We start from the raw sequence: 12,368 nt of genomic DNA, 5'->3' as shown, positions 1-12,368 counted from the left end.
GCATGGCCTGGCCTCTGAGGAGACCGTATCTGTGTGCCAGAAGGTGTTGTTCTTCCTCCTCGTTGTAATACCAAGGCCCTCTCTCCATGTTTCCCTCACTCATGCTGGTTTAAAGTGCTATTGCTGGGCGTCCCTCATGATCTCATAATTGTCTGCAAAAAATTACTAGGCTAAGTTTTTAAAAATTTTAGTCTGATACTTTAAAAAAATCATGTTAGCTCTAGAGAAGTGTAGGTGTTTCTGAACTAAACTACTTTAAGTGGGGAAGCCAACAAGAGTTCAACATATTCAGTTCACGTTACTGAGGATGCTGAAGAAGCATAGATAACTGTGCCATATCTTCTTCAGATCTCTTTATAGTCCCTTAATGACATTAGCTATGGCTCAGAGGTTATCCTTGCTTTTGTGCCTTTCTTCCTAATGTGGGCGTAGATGCCAATACAACATGAGACGAACCAGTTTCTCTGCTCATCAAGGCTGGCAATCAGCTCAAAATTGCTCATTTTTTTGTTCAGTTCAGCCAGGTTTTTTTCCATAATTGCCTCCCCCTAGTTTGTTACCATCGTCTTTATACCCAATATAGATGAACAATTTTGTCTAGTATAAGTTGTTGGGGCCTGTTTGGTTTCCTGCACCTTCTTTCCTCCTACTCTATCGCCACACTCTCTCTTGTATGCAACAAGAGAAACTGAGTTGCAGGAAGCAAGCTTGAGAATTATTCTTGGGGGAGGGGGGCACAGTGGCGTAGGATGACCAAATGGACTCTGAGTAATGCAAAAGCCTGATTGCTTATAAACATCCAAGGCTGATAGTTGTAGAGTGTCTGGTGGAAATATTAGGGGTGTGCACTGAGAAACTCAGATCCAGGTTTTGGGGCAGGACATTAGCGTGATTGCTTATTTCTGGGTGGGATATTACCAGATGGGATTCAAATCTGTATTTTTCAGGTTCTGTAGTTTCAGGACCATTTTTTTCAATGGGGAATATATATGAGGGTCTAGAGCAGCTGTTTATAAAGATAATGGCACAAAATTTGCACAGAACACACTCCTCTCTAATCTAAAGCCTCCCTAAATGTCAGGTCTGTTGTCCACAGTCCCTCCGTCTTTCTGACTTATTGCAATCTCCTGTGTGTGTGTATTTTTCACATAAGCTGTCTAGCTCCTGGGAAGGCTGCGCTCTTATCTGAGATGGCTCACCACAGCAGCCTTGGGACAGTTCCATCCTACTCTCCCACTGTCTGTACCCAGCTGGTTGGGCACCAAGGGTGGGGGGCTCACGTAGAGAGACTGAGACTTTGTAGCAAGCACTCCATACGTCATTCTCAACAAAGGACCCGTGTACAGCCAGATGCTTTTACTTGCCTCTGTGTAACCTATGGACATATATATGCTGAAGCTATGATATCTCATTAAAGAACCTTAACTCAAGAGAGCTTGGATTTCTTGTTGCAAGGGGTGGGAGTCAACTTCAACGTATCCTGTTCTCCATAGACTGACACTAAGTTTCAAGCAGATTGAACAAAGAAGGTTGATTTTACAGACCCCTCCCCCCTAAAGTAGGGGTTTCTCTGTGCAGCTGCAGTAAGTTCCTTCTACTAATTCCTAAAATGGCCATCAGCCAGCAAGGGAGCTCCAGCTGTCTACCAGCATGTAAAAAAAAAACAAAGCCCTGTCTACATTCATTTCATTTCCCTACTCTTTCAGTGATTGACAATAAAAATTGTTTTTCCTCTCCACTGAAAACTCTGCATTTGCCATCCTTCCTTGTTGTTGCTTGTTTCCTTTCAGAAAATGAGGAAGGCTTCCATTGCAGATCCCCCCATCCTGTTGGTCTGCCATTAATCCTTATGGGGATCTTGGGGGGGGGGGTTCAACCAAATGACACCAAAATTTCAGCAGGACTTCTGCTTGTCTGGCAAAGAATTCCCAAATTTTAATCAAATTGGACAAAGGGTTTGAATTCTACAGGCCCATGAACAACCTCAGGCTTTCTACTTTCAAAGAGAAAAACCTCTCCACCCACAAAGTGCTCATGCTACCGAGGAGGGGGCGTATTTTCAGGGAGGGTGTTTCATTGTGTTACCGTTCCAGAAAATCCTGGTAATGATTCAAAACAGTGATTTCCATTCAAATTTTTGGTGCTAGAATTTTTAGGCACGCCCCTAGTAAATATGTTCAGTTAGTAGATTGGGCTGATTTTTTTTCTTTGTCTTCAGATAAGAAATGTGGAAACAAATCAATGTCTGGATAACATGGCAAGAAAAGAAAATGAAAAAGTTGGAATTTTTAACTGTCATGGAATGGGTGGCAATCAGGTAACAATATAAAGTTCTTCACGTATTCATTAGATTAAAATGTACCACTTTTTAAATGTATCTCTTTTATTGCTTTATAGCACTAATAGTGTGGTATTTAGGGAGTGATTCACAGTTTCTCCCATATTAGCCTTCATAGTTAATGGCAATAATGGAGCTTTCAAAAAGCTTTTTAGCTGTTACGCATTTTTGAACAAACAGTGCTGGCTATTTTATTCTGAACTTTACTGTTCTGTTTTTGACTTCTTTCCTTAGAGAAGGCTTTTAATGTCTGTTTGATTTGGTTAAAATACCTTACCTGACATACTGATTGAACTGTTGTAAGGCAGCCAACATGTTCTGCAGGAGGAAGAAGAGATGTTTGTGGCATAAGACAGAGGTGGTCAAGAGCTTCTATAGAGACCTAGGCAATATTGTGATATCTGCCCAGAAAGTTGAGTACAGTTTCCTATCCTAGCCGTAAGGTCTTAGTGAACAGAAGAGTCCTACTCAGTCAGACAACTGTTCCATCTATTCAGCTGGTTTGGTGTAGTGGTTAAGAGCAGCAGGTCTCTCATCTGGAGAACTGGGTTTGATTCCCCACTCCTCCACTTGAAGCCAGCTGGGTGACCTTGGGCTAGTCACAGCTCTCTCAGAGTTCTCTCAGCCCCACCCACCTCACAGAGTAATTGTTGTGAGGATAATAATAACACACTTTGTAAACCGCTCTGAGCGGGCATTAAGTTGTCCTGAAGGGCGGTATATAAATTGAATGTTGTTGTTGTTGTTGTTGTTGTTCCAGCATCTTGTTGCCACCTAGTTGTCCAAGAGGCTGAGCCTTCTCCTCCTGGCACTGCGGTTCAGAGGTTTACTGGCTCTGGATGTGCACGTTTCTTTTAGGGATCATGAACCTATCTTCCATTAATCAGTGAAATCCTCTTTTGGAAATCCTCTGAAATCCATCTGTGCTCCTGGTCATCAGCACGTTCATAGGTGGTGAATCCCACAATTTAATTACTCATTGAGTAAAGAAGTATAAGATGTTGTTGTAGTGATACAAGGTTATTCTCCCTTTTTAAAAAAAGTCTTTTATAAAGTTAATGTAGCATAGTGGTTCTAAGTAGTGCCAAGGAAAGGGGGAGGCAAGGGTTGGAGGCTGGATTTTCTGTATGTTGGTATCTCTCTTTCGGGGGGCTACTTCTTTTCCTCTTTGCAAAAGGTTGCAAAACTGTTTTCTGGAGTGGGGCAGTAGATGTCAAGGACGAGAGGGAACTCCCTGTTGCCAAGGTTCTGTTAATGTGTATCTCTTTGAAAATGATGAAGTGCAGATTGAAAATATCTGCAGATAGGAAACCATCCATCTGAGTTTCATTATTTTCAATAGGAGGCACATCCACATTCTGACCCAGCTAATTATACTTAGTTCTGCTTGGCTGGAAGTATGTCAGGATCTTGCCATGCAGCATGAGTGGACATAGCTGCACCAGTACAGCTATGTACTGTAAAAGGCCAATCAGAAATTGGCAGGGCATTTTAAAAGGCAGAAAACAGAAAACTTTTTAAAAAATGGAAAAAATAATTTTTAAAAAATATATGCTACAAATATTCCTCCACTGCTTGCTGCCAGACTCATGGTGACTCATGGTGACCCCATAAAGTTCTACCTCAAGAGTTTCCAATGCAAGGGATGTGCAGAGGGAGTTTGCTATTGCCTGCCACTGCATAGCAGCCCCGATCTTCCTTGGTGGTCTCTCATCCAAGTACTAACCCTGCTGAGCTTCCAAGCTCTGAGGAGAGGAAGCGACAAGACCAGGGATACTCAAAGCATAGAATTAATTTTGTATATTTTTTCAATTTTTAAATTTTTGAAGTGCAAAGTGCGAAAGTGCTATTGTAAATAAATACATAATTAATCATACAGTATAAGTACAAAAATACAAAGTCCATTCGTTTTCAAACATGAAATTATCAATCTTCACTGTCCGGAATTCATTCAAATCTTTAAAATGCAAAATGCCAATAATGGTGAAGGAAGCCGGTAGATAGGGAGTTGTGCAAGATGTTGTTCATTCACAGTCCAAGAACTTGAATAAATATCTAAAAAATGCCGACGGGAATGTGCAGGCAATTATTATTAACCCGTTTCGTGAGTAAAAAAACTCACTTCATCCTGGGCATAAAGCAATTCAGACCGGACATAAGTACATTACAGGCACAGAACACACTCTCCTACCGCTTGCAAAGGGATGGTATTCACGGACACAGAGCTTCCAAGCTCTGTCAAGATCAGGTTAGTCTGGGTTGTTTTTATAACTAATGCCATCAGCTTAATAAGGTCCAATTATATAAGTGCTATGGGGCTTTCATGTTCCCTTTCACCAGGCACTGACATCTATATATGATATTTGCACTGCAGGGATTGTAACACAGTCTAGATTACAACAGTACCACAGTCAGAAAGCAGGAAGTAATCTACACGCAAGCAGATAATTGAGTGAGACCTGCCCCCTCCGTTCTGTATCTCACATGCACAAACGGAATAACCACAGGCACAGACTCCCAAGTCCCACTGTCCAGCCACCACCAATCTTCAGCAGCATCAAGAGCCCCAGGACCTGAGCTTGTCTTTGCAGTTCCACATTATTTTCTTTGCTTTGAGCTCTGGATGTCAGTTCCTGGCAGGTAGATCCCTCAGTTCCTCTCCAGTGAACACGCATTGGTTCCAATAGAAAAGGCTTTATTCAGGATTTTACAGTTCAGGTCTGAACTCCATCACGGAGCTTGATAGAAGTGACAATTCAAAACAAAAGGTCAATGTTATACTTGAGTTTTCCCGAGTACCAGCAACGGTTACGTTTTGGCGTGCAGGGTTGCACTGGTTCTGTGAGAACCCATTATAGTTATAGCTAAACAGTGAGTATACAATACTAGGTTCCCAGCATCTGGGCAAAGTAACAAATGCCGGCGCCTGGAGTCTCCAAGGTTGTCTCTAGCTCGGAGATGCATACTTCTGTGAGATACCAGGGGGCCCATCCTGTCTGGAGAAATAACAGTTATAATAGGGAAAGAACATGGCTAGGGAGAGAATACAACAGGTTAGCATTAGACATTCAACACACAACAATCATGGTAGGGCTGTACACGGTCATGACACTGGGGATGGGGAGAGCATTGTGGCTCCCTGCTCTCTCTTGATCACGTGTCTAGCTCTCAGCTGCCTGCCAGCACCCAGGAAAAAATTCTACTGATTTGATACCAGAGAAAAAGGGAGAAGGAGGGCCAATTTGAAACTTCGTGCTACTTCACCCACATGTCAGTTCCTGCCTACTTTCCCCTATCCAGAGCTCATACATTCACACACATGCCCAAGTGCCAGGTCACCTGCTTAGGGAAACTTAGTATGTAAGGGGTTCGCTGATTTACAATGCCATCCTAAGCAGATCTACTCAGAATCCTATTTAGATATATCCAGTGGGACTTACAGGAAAGTGATATTGTGCTATTAGTTGGCTAGTTGTTTTCTAGATATATGTACCTCTACAGTTCAGGAAATTAAGAATGAATTTAATGTTTAGATTTCATAATCATGAAGTTGAATGCAGTGCTTTAGTAATCAAATACTTCTGTCTTTTCTTTATTTCTTAAATTTTAAAATAACCAAATGTTCCTTTCTATCAAGGTTTTCTCGTACACAGCCAACAAAGAAATTCGAACAGATGATTTGTGTTTAGATGTCTCAAAACTGAATGGCCCAGTCACAATGCTCAAATGCCATCACTTAAAAGGCAATCAGCTTTGGGAATATGATCCCGTGGTAAGTCTTCTCATTTTTGCAGGCCATGACATTAGAAAATTCAATAAATGTTAGATGTTTATATTATACCCAAACAGGCTTGCATCAACACAAAAATGCAATATCAGTAAATAAACAAAAATAACAATCTCTGTCATGAACTGGTCCTTCGGCTGTTGCTTATGACCACACTCAAGCTTGGGAAGGGAACATAAGAGCTCGGCTAAGATATTACTGGCAGATAGATTTCTTCCAGATTTTCTCTTGATATATGTGGCCATCCTTTGTCATAATTTGCATCTGTTAAAGAGAACAGCTCTTGCTTAGCAACACTGCTTTAAAGAGTTGGAATGAAGCTGAAGGACTTTGGCTGATGCTTAGACGTTTTGTGTTTGTTTCATGATTTACAAAAGTGTATAAACCAGAGCTGTGTCCTTCCAGTTTCATGTGAATACAGACATGATCTTCTATTGATCACCAATCATATGTGCTAGGAATGATACCTGTATGCATCCTTCATAACTGAAGCAACTTCAGAGCAAATATGATTAAGTTTATGAATGGCTTTAATATATCTAATGTTTGTTTTGCTTCTCCATAGCCTCAAACAGTAAAAATTTCTTCAGCTTGTTTGATCAGTAATTTAATATAGTAGTAGAAGCTTCAAGTATTTTCATGTTAAGTCTGTACACAAAAATGTTTCATTGAAGGCTTAATTTTTTTTCTTCTCTTAAATTGTAAGAATATGTCTTTACAGTCCAGGGAATCACCTGGCTCACTGCTTTTGCTAATCAGGCTTGACTCCGTTTCTTTCAAATAAAAGCTCCTGCACTATATTGTAAGCTGCTTTTGACGGTTGGGGCTAGTTTCTAAAGTGGACTGGAATAAAAGAGATGATATCAAATATCCTGCTGCGTTCCCAATCTCACCCCCCCCCCCCTCCAATAATCTCTGGAATAAACCATACTTTGCCTAGTACAAATTGTTTGCCATGAAAGTCAAAGCATCATTGAGGGAAGGGAGCAGAGAGCGTGTATGACTGAATCATGTAACAGCAAATCATGCTTTGTCATTGTCTTAACTAGGAGTGTGCACTGCCAAAAAATTCAGGTTTCCTGCTTTGGGTATGAAAAGAATCTAGAATTACCAGAATCCCGAAGTAGCAAGCCACTTTGGGATTCTGGTATTTAGCTCGCTTCGGTATGCTCCGTAAAGATTCAGAGCATTCTGAAGTGAGGGGGAGAAAACGACCCCACCCCACCCCCTGGGGCAAAGCTCTTCCCCTTTCCAGCCAGCTGGAGGGAGAAGGGGTGAACAGTCTCCACACACTGTTTGCAAACAGCACGGAGAGCCTCCTACCCTTTAAGCTCTTCCCCTTTCCAGCTGGCTGGAGGGAGAAGGGGAGAACTTTAAAGGGTAGAAGGCTCCAGGCCCCGTTTGCAAACGGCATAGAGAGCCTCCTACCCTTTAAGCTCTTCCCATTTTCAGCCAGCTGGAGGGAGGGGGGAGAACTTAAAAGAGTAGCAGGCTCCCTGTGCCATTAGCAAACGGTGTGGGGACCGTTATTCCCTTTAAACTTCCCCCTCCAGCACGCCCAGAAGGCCCTTTAAAGCGCCCCAAAGCAACCGGAATCGCTTCAGGAAGCTTTGGTTTGGGTGTTCCAAAACGGGGCCAGCATGCTGGCCCCGATTCAGAAAACTCAAATCTTTACAGATCGGGTCCTATTCGGGCATTTTTTCCGAATCGGAAACTCGAAGCACACACCCCTAGTCTTAACTGACAATGTTACCTAATCATTTTTTCTTTGAAAGCTTTACAATCACATTTGCTTGTTTGAAATGTTTTTGGATCTTTTAATATAAACCTTCTCTTTTATCTCCCTCCCCACCCCACAAAGAAATTAACCCTGTTGCATGTGAACAGTAATCAGTGCCTGGATAAAGCCACAGAAGATGACAGCCAGGTGCCCAGCATCAGAGACTGCAATGGGAACCGTTCTCAGCAATGGCTTCTTCGTAATGTTACCCTTCCGGAAACACTCTGAAAAGTTTTCTAAGAGGAGGATTGACTGGGCTACCTCAGCAAATATAACAGGCTGCAGCCTTCTGTAGCAAGCAGAAGCTGCCAGGTTTCTCAGCCGCTAGATATAGACTCTTCTGTGTCTTCAAGAGCTGTGAGCTAGCCATCTTGGTGACAAGGGCATGGAGTGAATAAGTCCTTGTTGAATTGGAACACTGATGTTTACAAGATTGAAAATTTTTCATCAACTAATATAGAACATTGGGACCAGCAAGAAGTAACCAAGGAAATATGCTCTCAGGAGAGTGGCATTAACCTAGTTTGCTTGTACAGTGGTAATTTTGGCCAAAAGTGCTGGTATGAAGATTTTTGCATTGTTAATAACCCAGATATCAAACTTAGATACAAACATAAATGAAGCAGATACAACATCATCAAACAAAAAATCATTAATCAACGAAATGTGTAAACAGGGTTTAGAGCAAAGAAATCAGAACTATAGAAAGTACAGTTTGTAATACTTAAAAGCATCAAATTTATATGTAGGTTTTTTTACCTCAGTGGAAAAAATATCCAAGTGAACAACAGCTTTATGTTCAACTGTGTGGTAGTCCATTAATATATTTTCCTTCCCCTGGTGGATCTGAAATTATTTTGGGCAAAAAACGAAATCATGAGCCTAAATAAAATTGGGTCTTTGAATGTCAGTTCAAGTTTTTTTAAAAAAAACTTTTCTGGTTGGCTTGTGAGCTGTTGGAACAACTAATGCATTTTTAATTGTCTGAAAACTGAAGGTTTACCAGCATACTTTGTGATTTGCTGTTTCAGCTGTACTTGGATGAGCCGCCCGTTTGACGTTCTGTCACTGGTTCTTAAGGAACTACCAGTGCATTTCAAATTTATTTTAAATTGACTGTGACTGGGTTAGACGCTGTGGATCTGTTCTACTAGCGGTAGTTCTTCACTTCAGCAGAAGGAGCCTTCCTCCATTGCAAAAATGTCTTGCATCTGGTCAAAGCTCCACCTGCTGGAGGTAGGCCCCTCTGCTAGTGGGAGGGATCCACGGGATCCAGCCCATTGTGTTTCAAGGCCAAACTGCCTACTGCTAAGGGTCGTATTTTGTTCTCACAGCAATAACGCTTTCATTCTCAGATTCCGATGATCAGAGAGCCCGAAAATGTAGCTTATTCAGGTAATAAGCAACTGGCATCTGAATGATTCCTGGAAGGGCTTTTCCACTCTCATTCCTATTTAGATTAGATTCTTGAATTGTAATGTTGATCCGCTGCTTTTTTTCTAATAAAATCGAAGGAAAATTGTTAAACTGGCCTCTTTTTAAAAAATGAATGTTGCCAAAGTCCCCATGACCCAGTGTGCTACATCAGTCTAGTGCTTTGAACAAAATAGCTTGATACAACAGCCTCTTTGAAGGATCATAGCAGTGGGAAATATGATGGATTCTTTTACAACATGCAGAATGAACTCTCGCCTTAAAGTAAAGCTATAACATGTTGTCCAGTGGCCAGGACAATTTGGAAATAGATCAGTGTTATCAGTTTTTGGCAAATCAACAAGATGTGCATATAGAGAGGGGAGGTACAGTTCTCTATTTTTCTAGTCAGTTACATGTTGCCTTAATCAACCATTTTCACTATTATATGAGCTCTTGAGTTACATGCAACTCCACTGCTAAGCACTGTATATAAATCTGAACTGTACAAATCTTGATTTGTTGATGTAGAGAGCTCTGCCTGGGGCAAAGTTCATATTTAACATTTGCCCTTCAGGTGTAAAACTTTAACATTGATGTAGCCTTCATTCAGAGAAAGCTCTTCTAAACTATGGCATTATGCTAATAAGGAAAGAAATGAATTTTTTAAAATCTGCAACAAGTGTATATGTAAAAATGTATATCATAATGTCAGGAGGACTAGGACATCACTCTGCAGCTGTGTTTGTTGTTTTTTATCTTTCCCTTCTTCCAACCAACTCTGTGAGATAACTTAAATTTGTAAGAAGGAGGTTGGCCAAGATTTCACTGTGACCTTCACAGCTGGAGCTTCCATATCTAAATCCAGTAATTTAGCTACTGCACAATATTGGCTTCTCAGATCTTTCCCAGTGAGGTCAGTGGAGCTTGCATAAAATTGCCATATTAGTGTTGCTAAAGTGGTGGACTTTTAACGGGGTGGGGAGGCTAGCTGAAGAAGATAACACAAGAATGTAGAGCTAATTAAGGGCCTTTTTAGAGCAGAAAGCCTACCCAGTGATGGCAACTGTTTAAGAAATTTTAATTTGGGTCTTATGTTTCCTTCTCAACTTTGCAATCCTCTTCCCAAATTGTGCAATACTTATGCATACAAAAAAAAGGAAAAGAAAAGCAATTAAAACTATAGGAGACAGTTACTATTTTAATATGAATTCCTCTGCCAAATATAGTAGACCTAAGTGTTCCTTTAAAAAAAATGAGATTTAGGCACTAAAAATCTGTCCACAAACAACCTTTTTCACCCCAATGAGCAAGGATTCTGTTTGTTTGGATGAAAACACCTTTTTTGCAATCTCAGTAACATCTTACAGAAGTTGGAGAGAAAATAGTCTAAAATAACGCTATTTTGGAAATAAAATTCTCTCTGGAGGAAAATCTCAGACAGTCTTGAATGTTGCTTTGTTTTTGTAATTCACTTCTCTATTTTGCACATGGACATCCCTAGAATTTTACACATTGGTACTGTTCATAGAAAGAATGATAGTAAAGTTGCCAAAAACCAATTAAGTTCACAAAACTGCCAAGAGAACAAGAGTTTGCTTTTGAAAACTAAATATTTGAGAACTGTTGTAAATGGGCTTACCCATGCACATAAGAGTACCCTAATGAGATGTGGTGTTTCTTCATTTCACAATGGTGCTTGATTCTTTCCATAGCTTGTATATTGTCTTTTTATACTTGCAGTTAATATCCTTTTCTTAATTCATGCTGTTTTAACAGAAGAATGATCTGATCACAAAGATTCAGATTTCTTTAATGTCTTGTTTGTTCATGGTGGAATTAGTCTTGTAAAAATCCCTTTTTTAGATTTGCCCAGTGGGTCAAATCATACCATTTCTCTCTGCTTTGCTGTTAAAGGTACAATATTTGGAGACATTATTGAAGAGACTTACTCATTTCACAGTCATGTTTTAAACTGGTTTAGCAGGTTTCTCCAGATAGACCAGTGCGAGAAGATACGTTGTTTGTGATACTTTGGTGACCTGGTGCACATGGCCATTGTTACCTGAGGTTTACAGTAAATGCAATAGAAAAATCGTTTGGGGCAAAGTTCAAGTAAAATTACCATTCTTTGGAGGAAATGATGTGTTATACAACATCTAATACTCTTCCTGAGATTAAAAAAAAAATGCAAACACTTGAAGACCTGGCATTTGGGTTGTGCTTCAAACTAAGTGGTGTGGGGTCAGTTACTTTTTCCATACCTTGCCACGTTCCTTCCGTGCTAAAAAGTGTGTTCCATGATTCACTTGCATGATGATAATTTATCATACATCAATAATTTTTTCTACAGCTGAAATAAGCAGAATTGAACAGCTATTGAACAGTATATTTCTTTGAACAGTATATTTCTTTGGGAATCAGTTTGACATATTGTCATTAATTCAGCAGGGAAAGTATTAGGAATTAAGCACGCCTCTACAACTGACAACGGGTATTGTTAGAATCTGCTACAGATCATCTGACCAGCGAGAAGAAATGGATGCTGCCCTCTTTGAACAAATTGGCAGAGTATCCAGACATCAGAACCTTGTAATTATGGGTGACTTCAACTTCCCCAATGTGTGCTGGGAGACAGGCTCAGCAAAGCGTCATGAATCACGCAATTTCCTGACCTGCCTGGCCGATAACTTCCTTTTTCAAAAGGTGGAGGAAGCTACAAGGGGTTCGGCCATACTAGACTTGATATTAACCAACAGGGAAGACTTGGTAGATGAGATGAAGGTGGTGGGGACCTTAGGGGGAAGTGACCATGTCCTCCTTGAATTCCAGTTGCTGTGGGGGGCCAAGGAATTTCGTAGCCAGACACGAAGGTTAGATATTTGTAGGGTCAACTTCAATGAACTCAAGAGGCTTGATGAGAGTCATTCCGTGGGGGAGTGTGCTGGAAGGGAAAGGAGTGAGTGAAGGGTGGGCTCTTCTCAAACAAGCCCTCACTATTCCAGCAAGCTCAAGCCCTCACTATTCCAGCAAGATGGAAACATGGTAAG

General features: G+C 40.8%; 1 protein-coding gene across 4 annotated transcripts in view; it reads left to right on the top strand.

The window, feature by feature from the left end:
• GALNT1 (polypeptide N-acetylgalactosaminyltransferase 1) overlaps positions 1-11,521 on the top strand; it is a 176,224-nt gene extending 164,703 nt beyond the window's left edge. For all 4 annotated transcript variants that reach the window (XM_054990995.1, XM_054990994.1, XM_054990993.1 and 1 more), the window contains 3 exons: positions 2,219-2,317; positions 5,976-6,110; positions 7,987-11,521. In XM_054990995.1, the coding sequence (XP_054846970.1) occupies positions 2,219-2,317; positions 5,976-6,110; positions 7,987-8,133 (381 nt within the window). In that variant the 3' untranslated portion in view covers positions 8,134-11,521. The remainder of the gene's footprint in view (positions 1-2,218; positions 2,318-5,975; positions 6,111-7,986) is intronic.
• Positions 11,522-12,368: the final 847 nt, after the last annotated feature.

The sequence above is a fragment of the Eublepharis macularius genome, chromosome 11 (genome assembly GCF_028583425.1).
Source record: "Eublepharis macularius isolate TG4126 chromosome 11, MPM_Emac_v1.0, whole genome shotgun sequence".
Classification (NCBI taxonomy): domain Eukaryota; kingdom Metazoa; phylum Chordata; class Lepidosauria; order Squamata; family Eublepharidae; genus Eublepharis; species Eublepharis macularius.
The sequence above is the reverse complement of the archived record's forward strand: the minus strand, read 5'-3'. Positions and strand labels throughout refer to the sequence as shown.